The 15,931-nt window shown below is 22.8% G+C and overlaps 4 protein-coding genes across 4 annotated transcripts; 3 read left to right on the top strand and 1 right to left on the bottom strand. All coding sequences in view use genetic code 6, as the record gives it.

Moving 5' to 3' along the window:
• Window positions 1-496: 496 nt before the first annotated feature.
• Window positions 497-2,320, bottom strand: TTHERM_00510180 (ferric reductase-like transmembrane component family protein; the record flags this gene model as incomplete). The annotated part of the gene is made up of 3 exons (XM_001015223.1): window positions 497-1,328; window positions 1,388-1,730; window positions 1,876-2,320. The coding sequence occupies 3 exons, from the start codon at window positions 2,318-2,320 to the stop codon at window positions 497-499; spliced, it is 1,620 nt and encodes a 539-aa protein (XP_001015223.1).
• Window positions 2,321-3,483: 1,163 nt separating this feature from the next.
• On the top strand, window positions 3,484-3,681 carry TTHERM_00510170 (hypothetical protein; the record flags this gene model as incomplete). The annotated part of the gene is made up of 1 exon (XM_001015222.2): window positions 3,484-3,681. One exon carries the CDS (start codon window positions 3,484-3,486, stop codon window positions 3,679-3,681), a length of 198 nt encoding a protein of 65 aa, XP_001015222.2.
• Window positions 3,682-6,445: 2,764 nt separating this feature from the next.
• TTHERM_00510160 (hypothetical protein) lies at window positions 6,446-8,454 on the top strand (the record flags this gene model as incomplete). Its single annotated transcript, XM_001015221.2, has 6 exons — window positions 6,446-6,533; window positions 6,609-7,391; window positions 7,537-7,803; window positions 7,903-7,983; window positions 8,051-8,331; window positions 8,422-8,454. 6 exons carry the CDS (start codon window positions 6,446-6,448, stop codon window positions 8,452-8,454), a joined length of 1,533 nt encoding a protein of 510 aa, XP_001015221.2.
• Window positions 8,455-12,378: 3,924 nt separating this feature from the next.
• TTHERM_000509150 (hypothetical protein) lies at window positions 12,379-14,124 on the top strand (the record flags this gene model as incomplete). Its single annotated transcript, XM_012797462.1, has 3 exons — window positions 12,379-13,132; window positions 13,282-13,728; window positions 13,796-14,124. 3 exons carry the CDS (start codon window positions 12,379-12,381, stop codon window positions 14,122-14,124), a joined length of 1,530 nt encoding a protein of 509 aa, XP_012652916.1.
• Window positions 14,125-15,931: the final 1,807 nt, after the last annotated feature.

The following is a 15,931-nucleotide window of genomic DNA, read 5'->3' as shown; positions in this document are numbered from 1 at the left end:
GGCTTCAATAAATATATAAAAATTATTTATTATCCCCACTCTAATTCTTAGAAAGTTGGATGGAAGTGTTATATAGACTTTTATTTCAAGAATTTGTATTGGGTATAGTAAGGGGATTTATTAAATAAATGATTATTGCTGAAAAAATATTTTTATAATTGTATGATGTAAATTTATGTAGTACTTACTATTCATCCATGTTAATTAAAGAAAATAAAACAAAAATTTATAAGCTGACAATAACTTTTTTGTCATAAGGTTTCTGATAAGTAAGTAAATAATTAAAGTGCGTGCTAATATAAATGATATATATCTAAAAAATGATTAAAAAAATTTTTTTAAATTATTTATTTTATTAACTAATTTGTAATAAATTAAGTTGAGGTAGTTTTTTATTTATCAAAAATTAAACTATCTATCTATCATTTAATATGTTCTTATGTTATTGGATAATATAATTATTATATTTTTTTAGGAATTTGTATTTATTTATTTCTCAGAAGTCAAAAACTTCTTAATGGCAGTCAAATCTAATTCCTTATTTTGACCATTTCATTGAATTTATTTCAGCTGTATCAATAAGTTATTGAGGACCACATGTGAGTACAGCGACAAGGCTTTCGCCACTTTCTTTTGCTGCATTGTATGCAGATTCAAAATATTTTGTAAATTCTGGCCTTCCTTTAGATAATTAGACTAACTATTATTATTCCTATTATGCCTACTTTTCAATATCTTCAATTTTTTTGTCGCCTTTATCTGAATAGTGGTAGAAATTTTTTAAGATGCTTGAATCGTCTTGGTTTAAAAGAGATCTTAATTCGTCTGGCTTTAAGACACTTTCTACGATAGCGGAATCTCTTCCAGTCCAAATAAAATGCAAGCTGTTGACAGGTCTTCCTTTTTCCATTTATTTTAAAATTTCTTTGGCAGTGCTTATAATTGGAGTCACTCCAATACCTCCACTTATACATAAGAAATGCTTATACTTATCACCTTCTATTCCTATAGAATGGTAGCCATAAGGACCATCTAAATAACCTTTTAAGATTGTTGGTTTTCCTTGCTCGCCTGCTATTTTATAGAGCTCTCTAGTCCAGTCTCCTAGAGATTTAACATAGAATACTACTTCATCTTCATACGAAGCACTAAATACTGAAAAAGGATGCCATTATAGATAGCTTATTTTAGGAATCATTAAAAAAAAGTATTATCCTCCCTTATAATTGACATTCTTACTTGACATTGAAATTTTTGTTATGTTATTTCCTATTTTTTCTAACTTGATTTATTTCGACACATCACTAAGCATGTAAATTGTATACATTCTAAATATTTTATTAGGGAAATTATATACATTATTATAAATTAAAAATAAAATAAATACCTATAGCAAACATCAATGATAAAATAGCCAAAAGCAAAAAGCGCATAACTAACTTTATGAGCTATGCAGCCATAAATTGATACAATTATTAGAATCCAGTGCATTTTCATAAATAGCTCCCACAAATATCTCCTAACTGGCTTTATGGAGAAAAAGATAAAAGCAATTATAGGAAATTAAATAATATATCCACTTAGGAGGCGCTTTGAGTGAAACCAGTGATTTAATGAGGCGACAAGAGTAGCCCATGCAAGGAGCTAATGCCAAATTAATGCTCTTTCTAAGCTCAACCCAAAGAAGTAGCTTAGTAGACCATTGCGACATCCAAATACAATAGTTGCAGCTATTATTAATGTAAAATAACCATTAGTTTTTACAGAAAATTATTAATTAAAATAAAATTAGGATAAAAAAATTAAACCACTAAAAAATCAATATTTTAAATAAAGAAATAATTAATTAATTAATTAAATATTATAATTAATTACCCATTAAAATTGAAGCCATATTTCCAGAGGATTTTGCTTATTTATCTTCAATACAGGCAAAGCAACAAAAAGCAACTATAGCAGAGAATATAAAAACATCACCAATTTATAATGCAAAGCAAGAAAAGGAAACAATTCTTCTGTTAAATATAGATTGCCAGTATTGTATAAACCTATGGTGCCATGATGCTTTCCAAGATGACATAATTTTCTTTGGATTTTTTGGTACTGTCTAATGGTTTATTTCTTGATCATGCTTCTGAGCATAAAATCTTTAGCTTTAGTCATTGAATTGACTTACTTAGTCTTTTTGTTATATTTAAGTTGGTTGGTCCTACATAGATTTATTTCCCAAAGAAAGAGTTTCTAAAGGGATCAATTCATTTTTTTAATTTATAATATATGGACTATCTTACATCTAGGATTGAATGTTATCTGTTTTCATTCCTATAATTTTATGCTCAGGAGAAATAGGATGAATAGCAAATGGTGAACTCAGTTTTTTTGCAAAAATAAATTCTTTTTACTTTTTAATTTTGTAATTGATTTTTATTTATTTATATTTTAACTGAGTTATTCAACTTTGATTTAAAAGTATTAACTTATCTTACCTGAATTTTCTTTTTTGTCATTTATGTTTTACTTACTTACTGATTAGTTTTTAAATCATATTAAATTTTTTGAATTTTAAAATTTAAATAGATTTAATCATCAAAAGCCAGCTCTAGTTATATAAAACAATTAATAATTTACCTGAATCATATTTTATTCTTTAATTACAAAAGAGAAACGAGGTATAAATTATTTATTTTTTTTATAGATTACTAGGAATCAATAAGAAAATTAGTTTAACATAACAGTCAAACAAAAAAATTTTATTAAGAATAAAAAAAAATTTTTTGAGTTTAGGTAGATTGTTTTATTTTTTTTCATATTCTTTGGTGGTTAACTGCAAAGAAAAGCTAAAATATGTATTATAAGTGATTTAAAATTCATTTTAATTCTTTAATTTTTTTGATAATTAGCTAAAGAATATCATTCATTTGCATTATAAATAATTAAAAATGTTCTATTTAATTAATCCTACTTCATTTATTAGGAATTAAACATCTTCCGTTATTAAATTTACCAGAGAAAATAAATATAAAAATATTATTGTTTTTTATTTTAGAGTAATAAATTATTAATATATAATTTATATTATTTAGATGTTAACAAGCATGATGAAATATTAGATAAATTTCTTTGTTGATTATTATTTTTTTTATCATAAACAAACAAATTTACATTAATTTTTTCTAATATTTAAACTAAAAAAAAAGAAAAATTTTTTCACTCACATTAATAATTGCATATTTGGTTTTTAATTGATATTTTATTAAATTAAAAATAGTTATTGTTTATAATATTTAAAATAATCATTTAAGACATCAATAAATTTAAAAAAAATCAGTACATAAATTTTATAGAAAATTCAAAACAAAAATATAAAAGATTTATATAAAAATAAGATGGTTATTAAAGTGTAAATGCTACTAATATATTCAATTAATTAAAATTAATTTATTGAAGCTATGGGAGATGAAGACTTCTCTTATTAAAAAATTGATGAGATTCTTTGCAAAAGGTAGAGATAGATACCCTGGAGGATTCCTATTTTATTGGTAGATCAATAGCAGACTCAACCCAAACAAATATTTAAAAAATGATTAAATGATCTAAGAAAATCTATTTTATTCTATTGAGGATATTTCTAATGAGTTTTATCTACATTGCAAAGAATATTAACTGAGCATTTAATTTTGAGCAGAGTATCTAATAGATTTTCAGATAATTTAACAGAATTAGATAAGCAATAAAGGCTATTTAAATCTGTAGAAAAGATTTAGAAAAAATTCAGTAAGGTAAATGGAAGCTGAGGAACGTTATCACTCAGTATTAAAGCTGGTTTTTTTGGAGATAAATTCAAAATACAGGCTCAAACTCTTCGTGGTGCATAAAAGATTAACATCCAAATTTAAGTGTTAAAGGAAGTTAATTCTAAAAGAAGATGATTAATTGTATCTTTTTCAACTAACAATATGGATTATTATTACTTAGGTTAAAAACATTAAAACTTTACTTAGAGCATAATACAATAGATGAATTAAAAAATCAGAGACCTTAAACAGGTATATAGAGGGTTAATATTTATCATGACAATACTCGTAAAAAAAAGTTAAATTATACATATCTTCAAGAGAATGGTTTGTTTTTATGCAATAGCCTCCCTGCTCTCCTGATTTGGCTCCAGTAGACTTTTGATCGTTTAGCCGTATAAAAAATAAATTTGATATTCACGATAATAAATAAGGATTATTTGATTATTTAACTAAAAAGAGGAAATAGACACAAAGAATTTAGCTTTGTATAAATAATTATGGAGAGTATTTTGAACACATATAAACATATTGTATATTTACTTTTTAAATATTGTTTAATGTCAAAAATAATATTTATACATGATTTTTATTATTATGAATTTTCAACAAAAATTAATTTACTATTTTATTGAATTCTTTAAAATTAAAATTATAAATATACTATTTGATAGGTAAAAAACCATTGAATAAACAAAAAAGTTTAGTAAGTAATATGGATAAGATTTATATGTTTTAAAATGTTTGATGACTAAGAAATTTTAAATAACCTAATGTACTTTTATATATTTCTATTTAGTTTATTTACAATCGCCTACTAATTTTACAAATAATAACTTTCAATCTAAAAAAATTTAAAAATGAATTCATTCTTTTCAATTAGAAAAATAAATATAATTATTGAAATAGTATTTCTGCTTATTTCTCATATAATTAAAATAAAAGACAGTAGATCATCACTCATTCACTAATTAGCAAATTGGAAAAATTAGAACCCATTCTTAAAAATCATAAAAAGTACAATTTTTGAAAAAAAAGCATTTTCTGTAAACGGGCATTTATTAATGAGAACTCAAACTATAAATTATTAGAAATATTCATGTAATAATAATGATTAATCTTATAAAAATTCTTTTGCTTTATTAAAAGTGACCTTTTCATTTATTCCAAATATTTGTTGTAAAAAGAATGAATTATAGATTCTGTACCTATTTTTTAATTCTGACTTTTGTTACTTCTTTCCTTTATTAGATTTAATCGTATGCTATAAAAATTTGTAATGCCAAAAAAAATGTAATTTTTTAAAGTTTGCTGATATCGATTTGAATACTTTTTTTGGGGATATATAATCTAAATGTAAATTTGTTCATTAAAGAAGCTTTTAACTTAATAAAATACTTATTTCCCTTCATTTAGTGTTTTAAAAAAAAATATTTTCATTCACTTGATAGTGATTACAATAATATAATCTTTGTTTACTTGAATAAAGATTGGTTAGCTAAATGAAGATATCATATCCTTATAATAAAAATATTGACTATGTGGTGTAAAAAAGTGTTTCATCTAATTTCAATCAAGATTATTAATTAAAAAAAGTAAAATCATACTTACTAAAAATTGTAACCTAAAATCTTAACTCATCGTATTTGTCCACATAATAAATGAATTATTAATAAATATAACTCATCTTTTTTATACCAAATAAATTAATTTGATAATGAATGAAACAAATATCTATTAGAAAAGATCAATTAAATTACATAAATTAAGTATCAGTATTCAAGAAAATGATGATTACTTTATTTTGATTCATTTTATAGTAATTTAAGTTTCTAAAATATATTTTCAATTAAGTCAACATAAAATAATATTTTAAGAAGAATTTAGTAAATATTTTAAATTTTAAATACTTAATTATATATTGTATTAATAGAATTTAGACTAAAATTAAAAGAAAAAATAATAAGTATAAATAAAATTATTAAATCAAATCTAAACATAAATTCAATATTTAATATGCTCATCGTATCCTTTTTCTTTTACTTTTTTTGGTACTTAACATATATGTATTGAATATTTGAAAAATACCAAAAGTGCAAATAAAAGCTAATTAATTATTAATTAAATTAGAAACCAAATAAATTTTTTTTAGCCAGTATCAATAATTTATCACAGTTTTACTTTCAAAATATATAAGCAATAATATACTTTTTAATGCTATGGCTATTATTAATTTTTTATCAAAATTCAGGTCAATAAAATTGGAAACATTAAAATTTTTAAAAAATAATCTTGCAAAAAGAGTAATAATATGTTATTTAGCTTAACTTAAAAAAGTTTTTTAGCAAAATAAATTTAAAAAATAAAGAAGTAAAATGAAATATTTTTTTATCTCTTTAAGTTGGTTAAAACTATAAATATAATAAATATGATTTACAATTAATTTGGTGGTTGTAATTAAGATTTAAAAAATAAGCTTTAAAATATATTTTCAGAAGAAATTTATATACATTTTACAGTTTATTACAAAAGGATTTAGATTTGTTGAATTCTGTAATAAATATTTTTTATTTACTTTTATATATTGAAGAAGAAATACGAATACACTTAACTTCAAATAATCAAATATAAAAATTTAATCTAAGAATAAGATGGCTTTAAGAAAAAATAATATCATCCATTAAAATCTCTAAATCAAATCTTTGGTATTTACATAGATTTTATTCTTTCTATTTTGGCGTAAATTTTTACTTCAATAAAATAATTTTTTTGGTGTTTTTTTAAATTTAATTATTTTTTTAATACTTAAATTAGCTAAATATGTTAATGCTTAGACTATACTTTTTTCATTTAATTTACCTGATTTGCCATCTGATTGCAAATAGGCTTTGATTGGAACATGGATTTCGCCTGATGATGGATATGCATTAACATAATGCTCTACAGACTGCTACCATAAAACAAACAGTTCAATAATTAGTTTTTTAATGGACAGAAGAAAAAATAAAAGTGGTGATATGCTGCTCAACTATAAAATTGGAGGTCAAATCAATTATTCAATTTTTCAGGTAGACCTCATATATGTAACGGAAGGTGATGTTAAGTTAAATGTTGATATTAATTCTAAGCTAAATTTTTCTTTTGCTACTATAAAATATTCATATTATTTCGATTTTTATCGGGATCTGTATTGTTAAAGTACTTAGGTAACAAAAAAAGCATCATTATCTTTCTACAAAAGTGATGCTAACATTTTGGATAATAATTTAAATATCCATTTTGAAAAAATTAGTAATGATTAGTCAAATTATTACCTACTTGGTATTAAGGCAATTTAAATATCAATGACTTGCTCTATAACATGTGAAATATGTTTAAATGATAGTAATTGCGATGTATGCAAATCCGGCTTTAAAAAAATTACTCTACCATCAGGTTTATAAGTTTGTGAATAAATTACTAGTTGCTCATAAAACTGCTTTCTATGTGCTGTTAGTAAAACTGAAAATATATGCACATAGTGTTTCCCTGGTTATTCTCTTTAAAATAATTAATGTATCTCATTAGATAAACTTAATATTTGTAAATCTTAGCCATGTAATTTTAATTTCATTTAAAATTAACACTTTAAATTTCTTTCAATTTATTTCATAAAAGTTTCTCATTTATTTTGATATTTCATAACTAAAAAAATTTTTAAGGGAAAATTATATTAATTAATTTAAAATATAAATAAAATTAGAGACATACTATGCAGACCCTAATTAATGTATCAAATATAACTTAATTGCGGCTTTTTATTATAATGGTTAATATCAAAGGACAAATTAGGAAATCTATTCTTCTTATAAGTGCCCTGAAAATTAAGTAGTACTAATATAACCATAATCTTATTATAGTCTTTATTTATGTGGCTGTATTACTAATAATTGCGCAAGTTGTCCTAATTATTATTGTTCTACATGCTCTGAAGGATATACCTTGACAAATAGTTAATGTGTATCAACTTGTAAAATAAACTAATATTTTGATACAGTATCAAAAAAATGTATTGACTGTGGAATTAATTGTAAACTTTGTAATAATACAATATGTAAATAATGCACAGATTCTACATTCTAAGTAGATCAAAGAAATCCCCAAAATTGCATTTCGATTAACTCTTGTGTTGTTAGTAATTGCCAAACTTGTAAATTATAAAATCCTTTTAGTTGTCAAGTATGCTCACCTAATAAATACTTAAATTTAGATTAAAGTTAATGCCTCCCTTGCTCTGTTTCAAACTGCTTATAATGCTTCAATGGAAATTATTAAAAATGCTAATAATGCTCACAAAATTACTCTTTATCTTCTGACAAATAGTAGTGCATGCGATGCTAAATCTAAAATTGTTTAACATGTGATCCATAAAATAATTAAATTTGTTAAGTTTGCTAAACAAGTACATATTTAAATTCAGATCAAACTCAATGCCTACCTTGCAGTGTTTAAAATTGTTAAGAATGCTAAAGTACAAACAACTATCTTTGTTAGAAATGTAATTCAGGATTTCAAGTTAGGAGCGATAGCCAGAGTTGTGACTTGATTCCTGAGACTCCACAGTAAGTAACAAACTATTTTCATTTAGAATAAACCTTAACAACAAACGGTTACAGTGTGAATATAAATTTTGATAATCCACTTGTGCAATCTACTCTCAATAATCTTGATTATTTAAGTAAATTTATTATTTAATTAATATTCTTCTAAATCTTATTTTATTTCAATATTCTTTAACATTTAATAAAAATTCCCTTATAAAAATATTTTTTCTTAATCTGATTTTAAATAAAGAGATATTTAGCATTTAGATTACAGGAATTGACTCTAATAAATACACTTTATAATTCAGTTTAACTTCAAATAAACTGATAAATTTATTAATTGTACCTGCTTGTAATATTAAGAATTCTTTTCTCAATATAACTATAACTAGTGCATAGTTTGTCCATGAAAATTCTATCAAAAACACATCTCAAGAACTGTAACTATCAATATTTGTGTTAATATCTTAATCTAATATAGAGGCTTCTTAAAAGCTGACTTAATATGGTTCTGTCTTTGTTACCTCTTCATTGCTTTCAATCATCCCAGCTATTTTTTTTGGAAATATCTACATAATTTGTAATACTCTTGATATCACTGGTTTCTTATACTATTTGATGTTTTTAGATATCAGGTATCCTCTCAATATTATGAATTTTTATCAGCTTTTTAAAAACTTTAATTTCCCATTCATCCCTAATTTCTTTTTATACATCATCGACCCCAATTACGTCTAATAATCTCCTCCTTAGTTTATGGCTTAGGAGACTGATAATTACTACCTTAAAAACTTTGGCCAATATTTCACAATATATTTAGCTGGTTTTATACTCTATTTATTAGCTAAGATATTTGCTAAATCTCCTATAAAATATTTAAATTTATATTGTTAGAGAGCTATTAAAGAAACATGGGAGTTTTCTGCGATGATAGATATGTGTTGGTCGTTTTATATTTACTTAGTAGTTGCAGTATTGATTTAATTCAATACATATAACTTTGATGATGTTTATTCATGCTTTTTGAATTATATGTTGCACTCAATAAGCTCTATAACTGTTTTAGGAATCCCTTTTTTCTTTTTTGTGATTATTTACAAGCAGAAAAATAAAATTAATGATTAAAATTTTATTTAAAAATATTCTTCTCTTATAAGTGGATTAAAAATAACCTTAGACTAAGTTCAATCATAAAACTAGAGAAACTCTTAAAATAATAATAATAATAATTCTAAAGAAAATAAATTAAATGATTTTGTTACTTCTTAATGTACTAAACTTAGAATGAGTGATTCATAGATTAATCGTACTATAAGAAAGAAAATAAAAACAAATTCAATAATTTTATCAGAAATTAAAAACTCTCCAGCTCATTTAATTAGTTCTGTATGTAAAATTGAAGAAAACCAATTATCCTATAGAAAAAAGTTAGTATTTATGTTAAGTAGATACTACAATGTGCTATTATATTTTAGAAAAGTTCTATTTTGTATTGTAATTACGTACCTTTACAATGAGCCTTATCATCAGTTAGTTTTGATTTCTATACTAAACTTATTGCTTGCTATTTTTATAATTTTAATAACTCCTTTTTAGAGCAACTACTATAACTACTAATTCATATTATAAGAACTCTCTTTAATAACTATACAAGTATTAGCTTCTCTTTTAATTAATGATGACTAAGATGTGAGTGAAGATTATAGAATGAAAATAGGATGGATTATAATTGGAATTAGCTCTTTCTGGATAATATATTATACTTTGCTGATATTTAAAGATGCTATTATTGAAATATATAAATTATTCAAGTATTTAATATTAATAATTGCTAAAAAATGTTTTTTATCATCAAATTAGAAGATTTAGGAAATAAAGTGTTAAAATGATTCTCAAATTTTAATAAATAATTAGGAAAAATCTCAATCTATAGTTAGTTCTAATAAAATTCCATTGACTTAAAGAAATAATAATGAAGAAAACTAATAAATTAACAAAAAAATATAAGAAAATTAGAAGTGTACATTAAATATTATGGAAATTTAAAGCAATAATAATAAGACTATGAATGTTGAAAATCTTATCTAAAATTATGTTTGATGTTAAATTTTTAGTTTTAAAGCTAATTATGAGTTAAATCAATTTTATAATTTAATTTAATTGTATTTTATATTATATTTTCTATTCTTTATTGACAAGCTAAACTTCCTATCTTATTTTCTTTTTATGAATAAAATGAATTTAGTTAAAAATGAATTGAAATATTGTAGATCCTCATAAAATAAGGCTTTTTTATTTAAGGCAGATTTTTTGAATATTTTAAAAATGTCAAATAAAAATCTTTAATATAAAAAAATTTAAACATGAATTCTTTTTTATCAGTTAAATTAAGTCTTTAATAATTGACTAACTATTATGCCATAAAATTTGTAAGGGCCAAAAAAAATGGGACTTTTTAAAGCTCACTGATAACTTAAATATAATCTGCTTTTTCAATAAATAAGTTTTTAACTTAATAAAATACTTAATTTCCTTCACATAGCATTTAAAAAAATAATTTACATTCACTTAATAGTGATTACAATAATATTATGTTTACTTGAATAAAGATTGGTTAGCTAAATGAAGATATCAAAGGTTTTATAATTAGAAATAATATCCTTATAATAAAAATATTGAGTATGTTTTGTCAGAAAAATGTTAGATCTAATTTCAATCAAGATTATAAATTAGAAAAAGTATATATCATACTTACTAAAAATTGTAACCAAAAATCTTAATTCTTAGTAAATTTTCCACATAATAAATGAATAATTAATTAATAAATGTGTAAATTACTCATTAACATGCTGAAAAAGTAAATTTGATAATGAATTTAATAACTATTTATTATGAAAATACTTATAGATCAATTAAATTACATAAATTAAGTATTCCTATTAAGTAGAATGATGGATGATATCTTTTATTTCGATTCATTTTGTATTAATTATATTTCTAAAATACATTTACGATTAAGTCAACATAAAATCATTTTTCAGAAAAATTTAGTAAATATTTTAAATTTTAAAGACTTAAACATTTATTATAATAATTTAGACTAAAATTAAGAGAAAGAATAACAAGCGTAAATAAAATTATTAAATCAAATCTAAATATAAATTCAATAATTATTATTCGCTTTTCATTCTTTTTTTGGTACTTAACAAATATGTGTGGAGTATATGAAAAATACACCAAACTTGCAAATAAAAGCTAATTTATTATTAATTAAATAAGAGATTGGTAATTAACCAGATAAATTTTTTTAGACAATATCAATAATAATCACAGCTTTACTTTCAAAATATATAAACAATAATTAATATACTTTTTAATGCTATGGCTATTACTAATTTTTATAAGAATTCATGAATATAAAACTGGAATACTAAAATTTATAAAAATTAGACTTGCAGAAAGAGTAAAAATATTGTTAATTAGCTTAATTTAAATAATTTTTTTAGGAAAATAAATTTTAAAAATAAAAAACTAAAATGAAATGACTTTTTTCCTCTCTCTCTTTTAGTTAGCTAAAACTATAAATATGATTTATAATTAATTTGGTGGTTTTAACTAAGGTTTAAAAAACAAACTTAAAAATATACTTCCAGAAGAAATTTATTTACATTTTTACAGTTTATTACATAAGGATTTAGCTTTGTTGAATTCTGCAATAAATATTTTTTATTTACTTTTTTATATTGAAGAAGAAATAAGAATACACTTAAATTCAAATAATCAAATATAAAAATTTAATCTAAGAATAAGATGACTTTAAGAAAAAATAATATCATCCATTAAAATCTCTAAATTAAATCTTTGGTATTTGCATAGATTTTATTCTTTCTATTTTGGCGTAAATTTTTACTTCAATAAAATAATTTTTTTGGAGTGTTTTTAAATTTAATTATTTTTTAATACTTAAATTAGCTATATATGTAAATGCTTAGACTACACTTATGTCGTTTAATTTACCTGATTTGCCATCTGATTGCAACTAGGCTTTGATTGGAGCATGGACATCACCTGATGATGGATATGTATTGAAATAATGCTAATCAGACTGCTACCATAAAACAAACAGTTCAATAGTTAGTTTTTTAATGGATAGAAGAATAAATAAAAGTGGTGATATGCTTTTAAATTATAAAATTGGAAGTCAAATCAATTATTCAATTATTCTGATAGACATCTTATATGTAATGGATGGAGATGCTAAGTTAAATGCTGATGTTAATTCTAAACTTCATTTTTCTTTTGCTTTTCCACAATATCCTATTTATGTCATTTATTATAAAGATCTGTATTGTAAAAATACTTAGATAATAAAAAAAGCAACTTTTTCTTTCTACAAAAGCAATGCTAACATTTAAGACAATAATTTAAATATCCATTTTGAAAAAGTTACTCATGATTAGTCAAATTATTACCTATTTGGTATTAAGGGAATTTAATTATCAATGACTTGCTCTATTACATGCTAAGTTTGTATAGATTAAAGTAACTGCGATGTATGCAAATACAGTTTTAAAAAAATTACTCTACCATCAGGTTTATAAGTTTGTGAATAAATTACTAGTTGCTAAGAAAACTGTTTTCTATGTGCTGTTAGTTAAACTGAAAATATATGCACTTAGTGTTTCCCTGGTTATTCACTTTAAAATAATTAATGTATCTCATTAGATAAACTTAATATTTGTAAATCTTAGACAAGTAATGAAATTATTTTTATTTAAAATTAACACCTAAAATTTCTTGCAATTTAATTCATAAAAGCTTCTCATTTACTTTGAAATTTTTTAATTAAAAATTTTTAAAAGGAAAAATTTTTATTAATTAATTTAAAATATAAATATGATTAGATACATACTATGCAGATCCTAATTAGTGCCTCAAATATGCCTAAAATGCAGTTAAATATTAAAATGGTTAATATCAAAGGACAAATATGGAAACTTATTATTCTTATAAGTGCCCCTACAACTAAGTAGTAATATTATACCCTGAATCTTATTATAGCCTTTATTGGTGTGGTTGCTATACTAAAAATTGCGCAAGTTGTCCTTATGGTATTTGTATTACATGCTCTGAAGGATATACTATTAAAAATAATGAATGTATTCCTACTTGCAAAGCAAACTAATATCTAGATGCTGTATCAAATAAATGTATTGACTGTGGAATTAATTGTTAACTTTGTAATAGTACAATATGTAAATAATGCACAGATTCTACATTCTAAGTAGATCAAAGAAATCCCCAAAATTGCATTTCGATTAACTCTTGTGTTGTCAGTAATTGCTAAACATGTAAATTATAAAATCCTTTTAGCTGTCAAGTATGCTCACCTAATAACTACTTAAATTTAGATTAAAGTTAATGCCTCCCTTGTTCTGTTCCAAACTGCTTGTAATGTTTCAGTGAAAACTATTAAAAATGCTAATAATGCTCACAAAATTACTCTTTATCTTCTGACAAATAGTAGTGCATGCGATGCTAAATCTAAAATTGTTTAACATGTGATCCATAAAATAATTAAATTTGTTAAGTTTGCTAAACAAGTACATATTTAAATTCAGATCAAACTCAATGCCTACCTTGCAGTGTTTAAAATTGTTAAGAATGCTAAAGTACAAACAACTAGCTTTGTTAGAAATGTAATTCAGGATATCAAGTTAAGAGTGATAGCAAGAGTTGTGACTTGATTCCTGAGATTCCACAGTAAGTAACAAACTATTTTCATTTAGAATAAACCTTAACAACAAACGGTTACAGTGTAAATATAAATTTTGATAATCCACTTGTGTAATCAACTCTGAATAATCTAGATTATTTAAGTAAATTTGTTATTTTAGTTAATGTTTTTCTATAAAATTTTATTTCAATACTCATTTAATGAAAATTCCCTTTAAAAATATTTTTTGTTAATCTGATTTTAAATAAAGAGATATTTAGCATTTAGATTACAGGAATTGACTCTAATAAATACACTTTATAATTCAGTTTAACTTCAAATAAACTGATAAATTTATTAATTTTACCTGCTTGTAATATTAAGAATTCTTTTCTCAATATAACTATAACTAGTGCATAGTTTGTCCATGAAAATTCAATGAAAAACATATCTCAAGAACTGTAACTATCAATATTTGTGTTAATATCTTAATCTAATATAGAGGCTTCTTAAAAGCTGACTTAATATGGTTCTGTCTTTGTTACCTCTTCATTGCTTTCAATCATCCCAGCTATTTTTTTTGGAAATATCTACATAATTTGTAATACTCTTGATATCACTGGTTTCTTATACTATTTGATGTTTTTAGATATCAGGTATCCTCTCAATATTATGAATTTTTATCAGCTTTTTAAAAACTTTAATTTCCCATTCATCCCTAATTTCTTTTTATACATCATCGACCCCAATTACGTCTAATAATCTCCTCCTTAGTTTATGGCTTAGGAGACTGATAATTACTACCTTAAAAACTTTGGCCAATATTTCACAATATATTTAGCTGGTTTTATACTCTATTTATTAGCTAAGATATTTGCTAAATCTCCTATAAAATATTTAAATTTATATTGTTAGAGAGCTATTAAAGAAACATGGGAGTTTTCTGCGATGATAGATTTGTGTTGGTCCTTTTATATTTACTTAGTAGTTGCAGTATTGATTTAATTCAATACATATAACTTTGATGATATTTATTCTTGCTTTTTGAATTATATGCTGCACTCAATAAGCACTATAACTGTTTTAGGAATCCCTTTTTTCTTTTTTGTGATTATTTACAAGCAGAAAAATAAAATTAATGATTAAAATTTTATTTAAAAATATTCTTCTCTTATAAGTGGATTAAAAATAACCTTAGACTAAGTTCAATCATAAAACTAGAGAAACTCTTAAAATAATAATAATAAAAATACTAAAGAAAATAAATTAAATGATTTTGTTACTTCTTAATGTACTAAACTTAGAATGAGTGATTCATAGATTAATTGTACTATAAGAAAGAAAATAAAAACAAATTCAATAATTTTATCAGAAATTAAAAACTCTCCAGCTCATTTAATTAGTTCTGTATGTAAAATTGAAGAAAACCAATTATCTAATAGAAAAAAGTTAGTATTTATGCTAAGTAGATACTACAATGTTCTATTATATTTTAGAAAAATTCTATTTTGTATTGTAATATCGTACTTTTACAATGAGCCTTATCATCAGATAGTTTTGATTTCTATACTAAACTTATTGCTTACTATTTTTATAATTTTAATAACTCCTTTTTAGAGCAATTACTATAACTACTAATTCATATTATAAGAACTCTCTTTAATAACTATTCAAGTATTAGCTTCTCTTTTAATTAATGATGAATAAGATGTGAGTGAAGATTATAGAATGAAAATAGGATGGATTATAATTGGAATTAGCTCTTTCTGGATAATATATTATACTTTGCTGATATTTAAAGATGCTATTATTGAAACATATAAATTATTCAAGTATTT

Source organism: Tetrahymena thermophila (assembly GCF_000189635.1).
Source record: "Tetrahymena thermophila SB210 genomic scaffold scf_8254654, whole genome shotgun sequence".
Classification (NCBI taxonomy): domain Eukaryota; phylum Ciliophora; class Oligohymenophorea; order Hymenostomatida; family Tetrahymenidae; genus Tetrahymena; species Tetrahymena thermophila.
The sequence above is the reverse complement of the archived record's forward strand: the minus strand, read 5'-3'. Positions and strand labels throughout refer to the sequence as shown.